At 44.1% G+C, this 17,021-nt stretch overlaps 1 protein-coding gene across 11 annotated transcripts in view; it reads left to right on the top strand.

The window, feature by feature from the left end:
- Nucleotides 1-17,021, top strand: part of ZNF532 (zinc finger protein 532) — a 54,521-nt gene that overhangs the window by 21,267 nt on the left and 16,233 nt on the right. For all 11 annotated transcript variants that reach the window (XM_083465715.1, XM_083465716.1, XM_083465717.1 and 8 more), the window contains 3 exons: nucleotides 76-2,442; nucleotides 14,034-14,215; nucleotides 15,640-15,816. In XM_083465715.1, the coding sequence (XP_083321841.1) occupies nucleotides 103-2,442; nucleotides 14,034-14,215; nucleotides 15,640-15,816 (2,699 nt within the window). In that variant the 5' untranslated portion in view covers nucleotides 76-102. The remainder of the gene's footprint in view (nucleotides 1-75; nucleotides 2,443-14,033; nucleotides 14,216-15,639; nucleotides 15,817-17,021) is intronic.

Below are 17,021 nucleotides of genomic sequence, written 5' to 3'. Positions count from 1 at the left end.
TTTCCACCAGTGTGGGTATTTTTTGCATGTTAAAAATCACAGTACTGATAGGAAACATTTCTATTCATTTTGTAGATTTGCTTCTAAGCCATTAGCGTGACCATGGGAGATATGAAGACCCCGGACTTTGACGACCTCCTTGCGGCATTTGACATCCCAGATATGGTTGACCCTAAAGCTGCTATTGAGTCAGGACACGATGACCACGAAAGCCACATCAAGCAGAATGTGCATGCTGATGACGATTCTCACGCACCGTCGTCGTCCGATGTTGGCGTCAGCGTCATTGTGAAAAACGTGCGGACGATTGATTCCTCTGAAGGAGCGGAGAAGGAGGGTCACCCCTCTACAGGCAATGGCTTGCATAACGGGTTTTTAACTGTTTCGACTCTAGATGGTTACAATAAGGAAGACTGCAAATCTCACAAAGACGAGGGCTCTGTTTCTGAGACAACACTGAAAGAGTCTACCTTCAACCAATTTAGCCCTATCTCAAGTGCTGAAGAATTCGACGACGATGAAAAAATTGAGGTGGATGACCCCCCTGATAAGGAAGAGATGCGTGGGAGCTTCAGAGCGAACGTACTGACGGGGTCCGTCTCCCAGCAGGATTATGAGAAATTAAAGGTACTTGGAGGGGAAAACCTGATGAAACCTGGAGTTGCAGGTTCCGGTAATGCCGATAAAAATAAACTTGTTAAAAGAGACTCAGAAACAAACTCTACGCCTTTGGGTATGTACGAACCCTTTAAAGCGAGAAAAACAGATGATAAGCTACACAAAGAAAATCCCGAAAAGGTACATGAAAACCGGGTACTTGATGGGAAAATAGGCGCCGAGAAAGCGGAAGCAAACCTCACCAGTGTTTCACAGTCGAAAGCAAAGTCATCAGCAAAACTCTCCTCATGTATTGCTGCCATCGCGGCACTTAGTGCTAAAAAAGCAGCAACAGACCCTGTGAAAGACCCACAGTCTACTTCAAGAGAGCCGTCTCCCTTGCCAAAAGATATGAATGAAAGCCCTAGGGCCATTGACAAATCACCTGAACCTCAGAGTCTCATTGACTGTGCTAAGAAACCCTCCGTTAAGCAGCCTGACAGTCCCCGGAGCGTATCGAGCGAAAACAGCAGCAAAGGGTCTCCGCCGTCGCCCGCAGGCTCGACACCAGCAATCCCGAAAGTCCGCATCAAAACCATCAAGACGTCGTCTGGTGAAATCAAGAGGACGGTTACGAGAGTGTTGCCGGAAGTTGATTTGGATGGCAGCCGCAAAGCAGAACAAACGGCTTCCATGGTGGCATCCATGACTTCGCTGCTCTCTTCCCCGACTTCCGCCGCAGTCCTTTCTTCTCCCCCTCGGGCACCCCTTCAGTCGACGGTCGTCACCAACGCCGTTGCGTCCGCAGAACTCGCCCCGAAGCAGGTCACCATTAAACCCGTGGCTACTGCTTTCCTTCCGGTGTCGGCTGTTAAGACAGCAGGATCCCAAGTTATCAACCTGAAGCTCGCGAACAACACAACGGTGAAAGCCACCGTGATATCTGCTGCTTCGGTGCAGAGTGCCAGCAGTGCCATTATCAAAGCTGCCAACGCCATACAGCAGCAGACTGTGGTGGTGCCAGCGTCCAGCCTTGCCAGCGCCAAACTCGTGCCAAAGACAGTCCATCTTGCCAACCTTAACCTACTGCCTCAAAGCGCTCAGGCCACCTCCGAACTCCGCCAGGTGCTCACCAAACCCCAGCAGCAGATCAAGCAGGCAATAATCTCTGCGGCGGCTTCACAGCCTTCGAAGAAAGTGTCCCGGGTCCAGGTGGTGTCGTCTTTGCAGAGCTCCGTGGTCGAGGCTTTCAACAAGGTGCTCAGCAGTGTTAACCCTGTCCCTGTTTACATCCCAAACCTAAGCCCCCCTGCCAACGCGGGCATCGCTTTGCCCCCGCGTGGCTACAAGTGTTTGGAGTGCGGAGACTCCTTCGCCCTGGAAAGGAGCCTGACGCAGCATTACGACCGGAGGAGCGTGCGGATCGAGGTCACCTGCAACCACTGCACAAAGAACCTTGTTTTCTACAACAAGTGCAGCCTCCTTTCCCACGCCCGCGGGCATAAGGAGAAAGGGGTGGTGATGCAGTGCTCCCACTTGATTCTGAAACCCGTCCCGGCGGATCAGATGATAGCTTCTCCGACGAGCAATAGTTCCGTCGCCTCGTCCGTCCTTCAGAGTTCCATCGGGATGGGCGCCCATACTGTTGCCAAGATACAGTCCAACATCACCGGAGCGGTCATCTCGGCTCCTGCAAGCACGCCTGTCCCTCCAGCCATGCCCCTGGATGAAGACTCGCCAAAGCTGTGCCGGCATAGCTTGAAGTGTCTGGAGTGCAATGAAGTTTTCCAGGACGAGACGTCTCTAGCAACGCACTTCCAGCAGGCTGCAGACTCAAGCGGACAAGTACAGTATCTTATATTTAAATTCCAATGTTCCTGGTACTATGCAAAGGAGATTGAGATGTGCTTCCCCTCCCCCTCCCCTTTATAAATGTGTGCTTTCCTTGGCATCCTTTTTTTTGGTCATAACTTTTATTTTTTAAGTGGCAAAAGATTGAGAAAAGCAAATTTAAAGTGGGCTGGGAGGAGGAATCGTTGGGAAGCAAAAAACAGCTTTTTGAGAAGAAAAGTGCTCATAGGAATTCCTAAGTAGTCCTTAAGCTACTTAAACATAATAACGAGGCAAAGTATTTCAACTATTAAGGGTTCCATAGCCTGTCACCTTCAGAAGTTGTTGGACTATAACTCCCATCAGCTCCAGCCAGCATAGCCTGTGGTGGGATAGGAGTTATAGTTCAAATTTGGAAGGTACCAAGTTGTGGGAGACTGCTGTGAAACAGTTTTCTGCATGCTGGTGGAGAGATTCAAATTTCAAGGGTTCCGGTTAAATGCTTAGCTGTGAAGGAGGCCATTGAGGTTACTGGTGTGTTACTTTTCTGGGGTCTGGAAGCAGCATGGTTCCTGATAGAGAACTTTCAGTCCATATGTCTTCCTGCATGTAGCACTCTCATACAGACTTTGTTTTTCTAGTGGTGAGTGTGCACATGCACGAACATGCGCATACACATGTTCTGTATCTATCCTGATCTGCTCCAGAAATAATCTGGAGGCATCTAGAAAAGACTCCGGATTGTGTTGGGTTTCATCAGTCCCCGTCCCCCACCCCCCCCGTAATCAACTTAATTTGCGTTTTCCAAAATGGTATCAGAAACAAAACACAGTTATCCAAGTTTTGCATTTTGCTTCTTCGGCCAAGTTATGTATACAAAAAATGCATAAACTAGGCTAAAATGTGCCTAAGATGTGCAGATAGATAGATGATAGATAGATAGATAGATAGATAGATAGATAGATAGATAGATAGATAGATAGATAGAGATAGATAGATAGATAGATAGATAGATAGATAGATAGATAGATAGATAGAACCTATAAAATGCATTATATCTGCAAATAGCTTTGCAAAAAACATGTGTCACATGGAATTGTATACAGAAATGTGGCTATTAAGTGGAATTCACACTAAGATGCTGGACATATGTGTATATATATGTGTGCCTATATACACACAGAGAGAGAGACAGGCATTTTGCAAACTGGTGTGGAGAACTGCAATTAGGCCTGGAAAATGAGAAAGTGAAATTGAAAGGTTCATGGTCATGCTTATGTACAATGGATTTTGTTGAATTGCTACCCTTTTAATAATTTGCCAGTTAGTTGACAGACACAATCGTTGCTTTGTTCTCCGTCCCCCCCCCCACCCCCCGTAGTTAAATTTCCTGCATGAAGTTTCCTTACCATATTGGGCGCTTGCCTTCTGAGCTTTGTTAATGTGTGAAGTCCATGGAAAGACATGCCCACCATGATTTGCAAGCCTGTGTCAAAAATACTGCTGAAAAGTGATTAATAGGTCTCATTTTCTGCTCCATGGTAGCCTATGTGCTTAACACTGCTTTTCATATACAGTCAAACCTCGGTTGTCGAACGTGATCTGTTCCGGAAGCCCGTTCGGCTTCCGAAACGTTCAACAACTGAATTGCACCTTCCGATTGGTTGCAGGAGCTTGCTGCACTCAGTGGAAGCTGCGTTAGACGTTTGGCTTCCGAAAAACGTTCTAAAAAACCGGAGCATTTACTTCTGGGTTTTCTGCATTTGGGAGCCGAAACAATCCAAAATGGAGCCGTTTGGGAGCCAAGGTTTGATTGTACTTACTGGCTGTTAAAGATTTATCGTTCTCCTCCGGTGGCGGTCTGTGTATTTTACTGCAGCTGCAAAGATACCGTACATAGTGAAGTATCAAAGTAAAGCACAGGCTTGGTCTTTCCCCAAAAATATAGTTTTGCAAAAAAACACACAAAAGTTTAGGAAGTTTTTTAAAAAGAACCAATCAAGCTTAAACAGGCCAGCAATTACCATATTTTTCGCTCTATAAGATGCACCAGACCATAAGACGCACCTAGTTTTTGGAGGAGGAAAACAAGAGGAGGAAAACAGGCTGCGCAGTGAAAGCAGCAATCCCTCTTGCTGTTCTGGCTTCTGGGATAGCTGCGCAGCCTGCATTCGCTCCATAAGACGCACACACATTTCTCCTTACTTTTTAGGAGGGGAAAAATGAGTCTTATAGAGCAAAAAATACGGTACGTATTAATATCTAAGTCCTTCCTAAGCATTGGTCGAGCTGTGATGCCATGGAATTTTGACAAACATTTTGACTGCTCAAGTAAAATTTAGAAGAAAGAAGCTTTGGGGCAGAAAAGGCTGTATACTGTTTGATAGAAGAGGTGCAGAGAGTTTAGATGTGTGAGCCAGCGTGAACTTCTGGTGTCCCTGTTTCTGCTCATGAGTATTCGCTCCCCTTTCTGGTGCAGGGCGAAATGAACTGAAATTCTCTTAGGGATAGTTCCTCAGTATTCCCTCTTGTGCTGTTGGATGTGGAGAGGCAAAGAGAGCTGCTTTCAGGACAAGCGGAATAGAACGAACCTGCCTGCACATTTTTCGCAGTATAACGTTGTTATCCGCAGAGTGGAGCAGCCCGTTGCTTGGGGAAAGCAACTTTAGCAGCCATGCCAAACTCTGCACATATGATCCTTTAGGGCTGATTCCCACTCTTAAGGTACATGTCTGTGACAGATATTATAGCCAATGAGACCTTGCTGTCACCCCCCCATCAAAACGGTTAAAAAGCTTCCAAATCTTGGCATTTATTCTCGTGTCCTTTATAAAACAGCACAGTCCCTCTCCACATGTGTGCAACTTGACCTGACGTTTATCCCCCAGCCCTATAGTTATTCTACGCTTCCTCCTCTCTCTGCGAGGGATGGCATCTCTAAGGAAACCTTTAGGATCTTTGCCTAATAAGAGAAATGAGGAGTGAAACCTATAGAATGGCACCAAGACACACACAGTTTCAGTACAGTGGTACCTTGGTTGTCAAACTTAATCTGTTCTGGGAGTCCGTTCGTCTCAAAGAACCATTTGAAAACCAAGGCACAGCTTCCAGTTGGCTGCAGGAGCTTCCTGCAACTCAATTGGAAGCTGCGTTGGACGTTTGGCTTCCAAAAAACGTTTGAAAACCGGAAAACCACTTACTTTTAGGTTTTCAGCATTCGGGAGCTGAAATGTACGAGTACCAAGGCGTTCGAGAACCAAGGTACGGCTGTACTGGTTTTGGAGCAGTGGTTTACAGCAGTGTTCTCACAAGCCCTGTTTGAGCATTCAGATGAACGTGTGAAGGTTCACGTTTTTGTGATTGGGGCCATGTGCACTGGCTTCACCCCTATGAAACCCCACCTCCCTTTCTCCTGACGGTTTCTTTCTGTGTTGCCCATAACAGTCGGAAGGGGGAATCTTACAGTGTTTAGCTAAATGTAGTTGAAATCGCCCCTTTCATCCAGGTGATCGCTCGGAGGATTCTGTCTGTGGCCACATGAATGAGTTAGAATTTCCCTGGAGATTTTTGTGCTCCATGCAAAGAAAGGTTGGAAGAGGAGGGGGCAGGATGGTGTTGCATACAGATCTTGGAAGTGGGGATGGCATCTGTACCCTTGCACCTCTGCACAGTTTGAGTCCTTCTGTGTTGTTGAAGAAGGTTACTGCTCTCACCTTTCCGGGAGATCATAGATTATGCGTCAGTCAGAGAGAGGGGGTAAATACCTCCCCTGAAAGGCTCCCTCATGACCCATATTCTCCAGAAGAAGGGATGTGCATTCATCCAGTATTGTAAAAGTTTGTGGGAAAGAGTTTGTGAGTTGTACTAGCTAGATCTGCTGTTTCTGTTTGGGTTCTGAGCTCAGGTTATGGTGCTAGTAATATCTGTTCATTTTATTTCATTTGAAACATTTCTGTGCTGCCTGTCCCCTTGAGGAAGGATACCTATTTAAAAAGCTCACACACCAGGCAGTATCATACACAGTATAAAATGTGGCTGCACCAGGCAGGACTAAAACCGGAATTAGATATTTGTAAAAGCACAATTAAATAAGTAGGTTTTAAGGAGGCACTGAAATAAAATCGGAAATGTCACTTGCCCAAATTAAGTGCTACAGTTGGAGAATAACTTGATCCCAAACTTACGGACATAGAAAACTGCCTGGGATTTTTAGTCTGCGATTAGCAAACACCTGATTGATAAGCAACTGGGACAGTGCCTTCTTCGTGGTGGTGCTACAGTTGTGGAAGTCTGCCCCCTCATAGATCCTGCAAGCCTTTCTTCTGTCCCATTTTTATATGGCTCTTGAACACATTTTTATTCCAGAAGTCGTTTTGCGATGGACTCTGGATGTTTTCATTGGGCTTTGCTTTCTTCCTTTTCATGCCACCTTTCCATCAAGAAGCATTCCCAGGGCAGGTTACATCATCCACGTAAAATGTACACCGTAACAGTAACTTTAAAAACAACAGAAAAACCTACAAATAGAATTGTTCTGCCTGCTCCTTCTGAACACCAGAGCCCCTTCTGCACCACCAAAATCCTGGAAGAAGAGGTGGCAACGAAGGCTGAGCAATGCCAGGGCCAGCTCTGCTTCTGAGGGGAGTTACCTCCACAACTGGTGGCAGTGCTGGGTTTTGCGGCCAACAGTATTTTAGTACTTCATTCATTTTTTATTTGTTACGTCTCCAAAGCTGCTTACATTAAAATGAGAATATGTGGTATTCAACTGACTTTTGTGCTACTGCAAGGATTGACACTAGCACAAACAGACATACACTTACCCCAAGTGTCACACGCTGTCCCCAGATCTGTTCTAGAGGGGTGGGGGAACCCTGAGAACAGATTTAGAGGGTGCACAGGGGAAGGACAGAGTAATTCCGTTGTGCAAAGAGAAATCCTTGTGCCAACAGAATCTGAGACTTAGCGCACAGTGAGATTGGAAAAGCAGGACATAAACAACTTAAATGAATAGACAGATCTTTTATTTCTCTAGGTCATGAATCATGAATGAAATTTATTACAGTCAGAGACCAGCTTGAGAAACACAACTGGAACTACAATCCCAAAAGCAAAACAAACATTTAAAACAATATACAACAATGGATTTTAAGTTTAAAAGTGCGATAGGCATATAAACACATAAAAACTTTAAAATAGACTATCTTAGAGAAATGACCCAAAGTTGCCCGTGGATCCGGGTTTGGGAATTTTCTTAACAAACTAGATTGAATCATGGGATGGTCTGCGCCTACAGATCTGTGCGCAGAATCTGGTGACAATCCGGGTCGTCTTGTGGTCTTTGCCTAACAGGAGAAGACCAAATTTTTGCTTTACCGGGAGGTCAGCAAGCCTCACCAGCAGGGGGTCAATGGTTTCTCTACGTGCCTCATCGTAAAAGGGACATCTAAAAAATATGTGTTCAGGGCTTCCTATATCCCCGTATTTCTCTAGGTCAAAGAGCAAGAACATTTTACATGAAATACATATCAACAACAAAAAGTTCATTCAGAAACAAGATAATGTACCGTATTTTTAGCTCTATAAGACGCACCAGACCACAAGATACACCTAGTTTTTGGAGGAGGAAAACAAGAAAAAATAATATTCTGAATCTCAGAAGCCAGAACAGCAAGAGGGATCACTGCGCAGCAATCCCTCTTGCTGTTCTGGCTTCTGGGATAGCTGCGCAGCCTGTATTCACTCCATAAGACGCACACACATTTCCCCTTACTTTTTTGCAGGGAAAAAGTGAGTCTTACAGAGCAAAAAATACAGTATATCATAGAATCCTAGAGTTGGAAGGGACCATGAGGATCTTCTAGTCTGCAACGCAGGAATCTTTTGGCCCAATGTGGGGCTTGAACCCCTAACCCTGAGATTAAGAGTCTCATTCTCTACCAACTGAGCTATGTAGCCAAAGAGTCTTCAGGAGAATGATGTAGCTAAAACCACTGATGAACAAGCATAACCAATTAACATGGCTGTGCTTCAGATGGTGAAGCAATTTGTCCAGTTAACTGCAGTTAACGAACCAGACTCTGGCATGGTAACTAGATCTGTAGCTCATCAGTGGGAAATCCATATTTTACATTATGTTTACTCATACAGTTACAGAGAGGGAGGTTCTAGTAAACAGCCTTTGCCTCATCTCCTGAGCCAAGATATATCTACATATAAGTAGCAATGGGAGAGAAATATGATTCATTTCACATTTAAAAGCAAAGTTACCTAATTTGCACTTCTGAAACCAATAAAATAACTGGAATGCTGCTATCCTTTGAAATCTACACTCTCCAAATTTTGCTCTGCAGTGCTCCAGCCAAGTAATGTTTAGATAGATGTGTATACTGGGGTTAATTGTGCACGCAAATGCCTATATTAGTGAAAATAACATACAAAAGTGAATTATATTAGGGAAAAATTATCTGCAAAAAAATGTGTATATTAGGCAAAATTCACACCAAAATGTCGGTGAATTAAAACAAACAAATACATTGCAAACTGATATGGGTATGTAGAGAACTGAAATTGAGATTGGAAAAACAATAAACAGAGGAAAACCAAAATTTGTAGATTTCACCCATCCCTGTACATAAGGTAGATTCATTTGTGTGTGTTTTCAAAAGTGGTTTGTTCATTATCCAGAGTTCATGTTGCTCAGGATTTTTAGTCATATCATTCTCTTGTGGATTGTTTGGATCCATGTACAGTATATTACTCTCTTCTTCTTTTTTGGACTCTTGGGACAGTGTGTTTGTGTGTTGCTATATTTGCATTGCATTAGTTTTGGTTTATGTGATTCTAGATCTACTGTTGACAATAAACATCAGCTGCTTTCTGGAATTGACTGTATACTTTATTTAGGGTTTACTCTTGGGGTTTGTGGGCTCAAGAACTTGGGCTGCCTTTTTGTGCCTTTCTGTTGCCCGATTCCCAAGTCTGAAGAGCGGTTTGCTTTGGGAGCAGAAAGGCTAGGAGAAAATGTGTATGTTTCTGTCCTGAATATACTTTTGACATTTTGCTTTCTAAAGTAGAAGAATCTACCCCAGCTGGAAAAAAAGTCTTCCCCAACCCTTTCCTGGCTCTGTTGCAAACTGTGATCAAAGCAAGAGTTGGTCCCTACAGTGAGTATCAAGGCATTTCCAAAGCTGGCTAGCTAGCTGCTCCTGTCTAGAATGGAAATTTACCAGGGGATTAAGAGGCTGTGGAAGATGAAGTCTCTGCAGTAGAGCTGATTATGATTTGAACTTCTTAAACGAGCCAGCATGTGAGATAGCAGAGCCTTTTTGCAAGCCGTTCACCACCAGTAGACTGTAAACTAGCCCCCGTTTTTCCTTCTAGAAATCCTATGTAATTATAGTTGCTAATCTTAATAAAAGCTTGAAAGCCAAATCGGAGCAAGGGCCATGCTGCCTGCCATCACTCTGAATGTACGAACACTGTTACAAATTTTGAGGAAGGGGAGAGCAGCCAAATGAACAAAACAGCGTGAATGGGTTGCAGGAGTGAAGTTTATTTGTGAAAGTAATATTTACCACCCTTTGGGGCTTATGTCTTATATACTGGTAGCTTTTAAAATCAAGCAATGCCACTTTTGGAAATCTAGAATTTGTCATAAATTGTGTAATGCTTTTTTGTAAGTTCAAAATGTTAATATTACCTCTGGTTTAGTTTCCTTATTTGTTTGTTGGTTTGTTATTCATTGATATGAAAGCAAAACCACTAACACGCACAATTATATTTTAAATGTAAAATTTAGCAAGGAAACATTTCTGGGGGGAAAAGAGAATTTACAGATCTTTAGTGCATGTTCAGCTTTAGGGTGGGAAAAGCAAGAGGCAAAATAAAATATTGGCTCAGATCCCAGCAAAAGAACTGGGTGGCTTCAGTTGCTGATGCGCACCCCCATTCCCAGCAAAAGGCACATCTGGCCAATTCGGTGTAATGTAGATCGGGATGTGCATACATAGATGCAAATTGTTCCTAGCAGAGCACACTCTTAAATCTGAGCTTGTACACATCTTGTGTGATTTATGAATTGGTTATAATTTCAAACAAGCTAGAAATCTCTTTTTTATAAAAAAAAATAGCTAGATTCTGTGGCAAATTGTACTTGTGGAGCGGAGTGAAATTCCTTCCAGGTTGCTAGGTTACCCATGGATTAACTGCAGAACCTCATTTATCTCTTCTTTCCAAACTGAAAAGCCCAAGCACACACAAAACGCTAACATTCTGGTTTGCACCTACTTTAGGCCACAGGTGGGGCAGGGCTTGTATTGTTGAATACTCCCTCAATCCCTGCATGTAATAATGAACTAGAATACCTGAGAGAAATGTGTGGCGCAGGTCTCTCCGAATGTTAGTTCGTTGCATATAAGGCATATTCCCTCCCTCACTCTCCCCCCCCCCCCAGTTGATGGTGCCTTCCAAAATTCGACCCCTGAAGGTCTGAAGTGATTCAGTCCAGAACTGCAGAACCTCATAATGGCAAACTCAGGGGTTAAGTGCTGACAGGATTGGAGGCCACTGGGGAACAAGAGAGGAAGGTTGCAGCGTTGTAATGGGATTCCTGAGGTTTGCAGGTATATAAATTTTGGTGGACATCCCCCTCAACCTTCCAGCGAAGACTGAGCATGCTCAGTAGTTGCAGAATGTCAGATATCAGTTGGAAGGAGTGCTTCTGATAGAGGGAGGATATACTGCAACATTTTGCTGCTGCTCCTCTCACATGTTCTATGTACAGTGCTGCCCCACAAGACAAATGCCTCGCAAGACGGAAAACTCGCTAGACGAAAGGGTTTTCCGTTTTGGAGGTGCTTCGCAAAACGAATCTCCTATGGGCTTGCTTCGCAAGACGAAAATGTCTTGCGAGTTCCTGCGGGTTTTTTCCCCTCCCCCCTTTTTCTAAGCCGCTAAGCCGCTTATCAGCTGATCCGATAAGCTGATAAGCCGCTAATAGCGCTAATCCGCTAATCCGTCAATGGGCTTGCTTCGCAAGACGAAAAAACCGCTAGACGAAGAGAATCACAGAATGGATTCTTTTCGTCTTGCGAGGCACCACTGTACTGGGTTTTAGGCGCTACAAGCCTATGTGCATTGACTCAGAAGACAGCCCCATTGTGTCTTGTGGGTCTTACTAAAGAGTAAGGCTGCACCAGCAACATACATTTAAACCAATATCGTGCTACTCCAAGCAGTCATGGCGGGGTGATTTAGCAACCAGTCTTCCAGGGAGCTCTGGGAATTGTAGCTCTCAAAGCCCGTAAAAAACAACACCCAGGAAATCCATGCCTATTCAAAGGGGTATCTTAACTGCTGTGTTGATGGCACCTACTCATGATTAGGATTATATTCCAAAGAGGCGAGTCTGATACTGAGGGCTGGTGGAGAGGGGCAGATAAAAGACTAGACAGTGCTTCAAATTTTCTCTTGCAAAATATTAAAATAGCTGTATTTATTTATTTATTTTTAGAAAAGACAGCAAGGGGTCAACATTACATTCATTGCTGCTGTACTCTCTTGTTCTGTTTTCTATACTGCTCTTCCCTCCAAGGTTCTTAGAGTTGGTGTGGACATAGGACGTTGATGCCGTAGTGGCGCTGTGCTCTAAACCACTGAGCCTCTTGGGCTTGCGGATCAGAAGGTTGGCGGTTCGAATCCGCACAACGGGGTGAGCTCCTGTTGCTCTGTCCCAGCTCCTGCCTACACGGCAGTCCGAAAGCACACCAGTGCAAGTAGATAAATAGGTACGGCTGTGGCGGGAAGGTAAACGGCATTTCCGTGCGCTCTGGTTTCCGTCAAGGTGTTCCGTTGCGCCGGAAGCTGTTTAGTCATGCTGACCACATGGCCCGGAAAGTTGTCTGTGGACAAACGCCTGCTCCCTCGGTCTGAAAGCGAGATGAGCGCTGCAACCCCATAGTCGCCTTTGACTGGACTTAACCGTCCAGGTTACCTTTACCTTTCACCTATTGATGCAGTCTCCCATCCCCAGGGAATAACCGGACTCAAAGCTTGGGGAGATGGGACTGACCAATGGGGTTTGTGGGGTTCACGAGCTGGACCAGACAGAACTGAATTCAAAACCCTGTCCAGCTGCATGGTTTCCTGGCTGATCTTGAGCCAGTTGCTGTCTCTCACCTTAACCAATATTGTTGTATGGATGCATAACACCACCCAGAGCTCTGGAGGAAGAGCAGTACGAAAACGAAATCAGCATAGCCTGATGTAGATTTGTTGTGGATGCCATGACACCCCTACCAGTCTTTGCAACCCATCCGCAAACCTCATTTGCTACAGCTGTAGATCAGGGTTTTGAAATGACGATGAATTATGAAAAACAGCTCATTTCTGTTCGGTTTTTCACCTTCCCTAAAGTTTCTGATTTCTTCTTGAATAAAAAGGGAGCCTCCCCCCCCCACTTGCCCCATGCCTTTCAATACAGTCCGTAAAGCACATGATGTTTTATTTACAACTTAAGCAAAAGAAGGCAAGGTTCCTCCTTCGTGGAGTTTAACCCTTCAGGGTTGCATCTAACAATGACTCTACACAAGCAAGTGGAATAACTTTCCCTTTCTTCCTCCTGTGCAACCCCCCACGCCGCCACACCCCAACTTTGGTGGTTCTCCCAAGTGGCCCGAACAAATTACAGGGGCTTGGAACTAACGGAAAAGTTAGCAAAATATATTGGGACTCTACACAATCCGAAAAAGGACAACTTTTCTAAAGTTTGGCATCTGTTTGTTGAACCCATTAAAGTTAAGGAACATGACTGGCAGCTGCCCTCTTCTCATGGGTTCCTTTGGAAAAACATTCTTGGATAACATGCTGACGAAAGACAATTGACTGGAATTACAATGTCGTTTTTTGGAATACTCCCTCCTTTCTCCTCGCATCCTTCCTTTCTTTTGTTTTCCTTCCTTGCTTTGATTTCTTTTCCTTTACTCTCTTCTTTATTGTTGTCGTTATGCTTTTTAATGTATGAGGGAAGGGGAGGGAGGCTGGGAGAAGAGAGGGGTGAGAGTTGAGGGAACACATCTTTGTATGAGACAACAGTTAAGATATATTTGTGAGAGGGGATCTTGAATTCTTCTTTCTCTATCGCTTTTCTTTTCTCTTTTTTTTTGGTAGATTAGCTTGTCTTGTATTGTGAAAAAATGTTAACATAACTTTATATACAAAAGAAAATGCAAGGAGAAATTTCATAGCTCAAGCGGAATGGCTTCGTTGGATTCAACCCTTAGGTTCTAATCTAATTAAAAGAGAAGGAGAAAGAGTTGTGACAGTGAATGTGGTTAGTAAATGCAGTTACCTGTGCTTTACAGGACATAATGCACCTGTCCTTTCTTAACCTGGACCTAAGAGACAGGAATTCACTTTAAAGGAACAGTGGTGTAATGGGTCCATTTTATTGCTTTGTTCTTATCCCTTTTAACTGAAACACCCATAATGGTACTTTCTATGATGATGATGATGTGATGAATCGTGACTACCTTTATTAAATGTTAACGTGTGCCCAGGACAAACAATTGGCTTATCATCTCATTTGTTTCCGGTTTATTGTGTAGAAGACGTGTAGTATATGTCAAATGCTGCTCCCCAACCTGTGCAGCTTTGCATCGCATCAGAGAATTCATCAGCACAAATCGCCGTACACCTGTCCCGAGTGTGGTGCAATCTGTAGATCGGTACATTTCCAGACCCACGTCACAAAGAACTGCCTGCACTACACTCGAAGAGTTGGATTTCGGTCAGTATAATAAAAATACTTTTGAGACTGTGAAGTGGTATGCTGTATAAAGTTTCAGAAAGCCAAAACTTCAGGGGAAATGGCATATTGTTAGTGCCACATAATTATTCGAGTACATTTTTTAAAAAATACCTGAATCTACAGGCACATAGCAAGGGACCAAATTTTACAAGCTTAGTCTTTAAACAAGTTTCAAAATCTGTTATATGCATATTTCAGAATAATAATTATGGTATTTTGTGGTAGCTCATCCACTTGATGAGGATATTTTGAATTGACTCTCAACATGCTTCTTCTAGAACAAGTTCCATGAGTAAATTACAGATGGAAAGGATATGTGGGAATAAGTTAACCACATATTTTTTCCAGGGGCAAGATGCAAAAACCTCCTTACTTTGGCATCTGGCCACTCTAGCTGTACAGCATCCTCAAGCTTTAAATTTGGGGGATGACATTTTCATTAATATTGGTAGGTTTGTTAAGGCAGAGCTACTTCGGCATGGCTCTGAACTATGCTTTTGTTCCACCTATGAGTATCTTTGTGGCATGATATCAGAAAGGGAGAGAGGGTCACAGGTGGTTTTGTTTTATCTTTTGCTTCTTTCATCGTGAGACTTTTCCTGCATGCAGAACAGAGCTGTCGGCTTCTTACTAACCTTGTACAGAGGAAGATAAAATCCTTGGTCTGGGCCACAGTCCTTTGTGCCCTGAGCCCCAGGGTTGAGAATCTTTCAGTGATACAGTGGTACCTTGGTTCTCAAACTTAATCCGTTCTGGAAGTCCGTTCCAAAACCAAAGCGTTCCAAAACCAAGGCGTGCTTTCCCATAGAAAGTAATGCAAAATGGATTAATCCATTTAAAAACAACCCCTAAAACAGCAATTTAACATGAATTTTACTATCTAATGAGACCTCTGATCCATAAAATGAAAGCAATATTCAATGTGCTGCAGTCACACAATCAATCAATCAATCAATCAATCAGTAGCTGAACTGGGTTCTGCACAGTCACAAAAACAAAACAAAAAAGCCACAAAAATGCAAAAGAAATAGCAAAAGCAGGGAGACCTCAGTGTAAAACTCAAAATGGAAGTGTGGCACTCAAATCAGAAGCATAACACTCAAAACAGAGGATGTTCGGCTTCCGGAAAAAGTTCACAAACTGGAACACTTATTTCTGGGTTTGCAGTGTTTGGGTTCCAAGTTGTTGAGTACCAAGGCGTTTGAGAACCAAGGTATCACTGTACTTAGAAAGAGTAGAGCATACTGAATACATTTTGTATCCTTTATTTGTTCTGTGTGCAGTTATAGCTGTGTCCTTGGCCATTTTCTACACACTGTAGAAGGATGCTAGCACTTAGACCCTACGGTGTTGCGTTGCACTGCACAACAGAAAACATTGACATAACTCTCCGTCTCTTGCAGCTGTGTCCATTGCAATGTGGTATACTCTGATGTGGCGGCGCTCAAATCCCACATCCAAGGTTCTCACTGTGAAGTCTTCTACAAGTGTCCCATTTGTCCAATGGCATTCAAGTCGGCGCCCAGCACTCATTCCCACGCCTATACGCAGCACCCTGGAATCAAGATAGGGGAGCCCAAGTAAGCAGCTCTGATCTTTGCATCCTACTTAACTATTGACTTGCAATGCTACGGTTATCATGCTCAGAAATGAATGTTGCGTGTCATGACCAGAACTCCCCATATGCCATCAGAGAAGCGGGAACAGTCCTGGCAGGAGCTGGTTCACCTACTTTCCACGGTGTTTCTAAAATTAAAGGACAGGTGCAATATATAAATGAGACAAAAGAGCAGCATGTTCGACAGCATGTGCTTAGAATTCTTAATTCAAGAAGGTTATGAGTGAAATTGGTGAGAGTGTATGAGCACCCTGCTCCCGTGTAACTGAAAAAGTTGTACAGAGATCCGTTTATTTTTAGCGTGTTGAAAAGGTCTTGCGTCAAAGCAAATTTTAGGCCATGTTTTCCCACACAGAGCCGACCTTTCAAATAGGGATTTTGCAGTGGTTGAAGCCTCGCTGTTTTCCTCTCCCCAGATTTCTCATATTCACTTCAGTACTTCCTTGCTGATGGTCTAGGGCAGTGATGGCCAAACTTGGCCCTCCAGCTGTTTTGGGACTACAATTCCCACCATCCCTGACCACTGGTCCTGTTAGCTAGGGATGATGGGAGTCGTAGTCCCAAAACAGCTGGAGGGCCAAGTTTGGCCATCACTGGTCTAGGGGAACCTGTTTCAGCCCAAGGGCAGGTCCCCCTTATGGACAACTTTCCAAAGGCCACACATCAATGATAGGCAGGGCCAGAGGCAAAAATAAAAATATGGGTGGAGCCAGAGGCAAAAGTAGGCAGGGCATTGGGTACAACTTTGTACAACAGGCTACATTCCAGTTATGCACATACAAACATATATACACATATCTTCATTCTACATGTAGACAGGAAAAAGGCAGTTCACAGGCACATTCCAACCAGGCAAAAGAATGTGAGGAGAGTGAAGCCAGGCACTTGAGGGGCTGGGCCAAGGAAGAGCCACGAGAGGCAGGAAGCCTCCCCCCCCAAAAAAACTCTGCTCCTTAAATAGGGGTATCTGTGCTCACTCCAGATGCAAATGGCCATTCCTCTCCCAAGGGAGCACTCTGTGTGAGAGAATGATAAGGGTCTTTAATAGAGAAATCTAAGCATCCTTGCTAGATTACATTTCCCAGGGTTTCTTAAGTCAGAACCGGCATGCCGCTGTTATAAATGCATAATGCAGATACAGCATCTATAATGCATCTTCATAGAAAA

Source organism: Podarcis liolepis (genome assembly GCF_965112155.1).
Source record: "Podarcis liolepis genome assembly, chromosome: 11".
Lineage (NCBI taxonomy): Eukaryota > Metazoa > Chordata > Lepidosauria > Squamata > Lacertidae > Podarcis > Podarcis liolepis.
The sequence above is the reverse complement of the archived record's forward strand: the minus strand, read 5'-3'. Positions and strand labels throughout refer to the sequence as shown.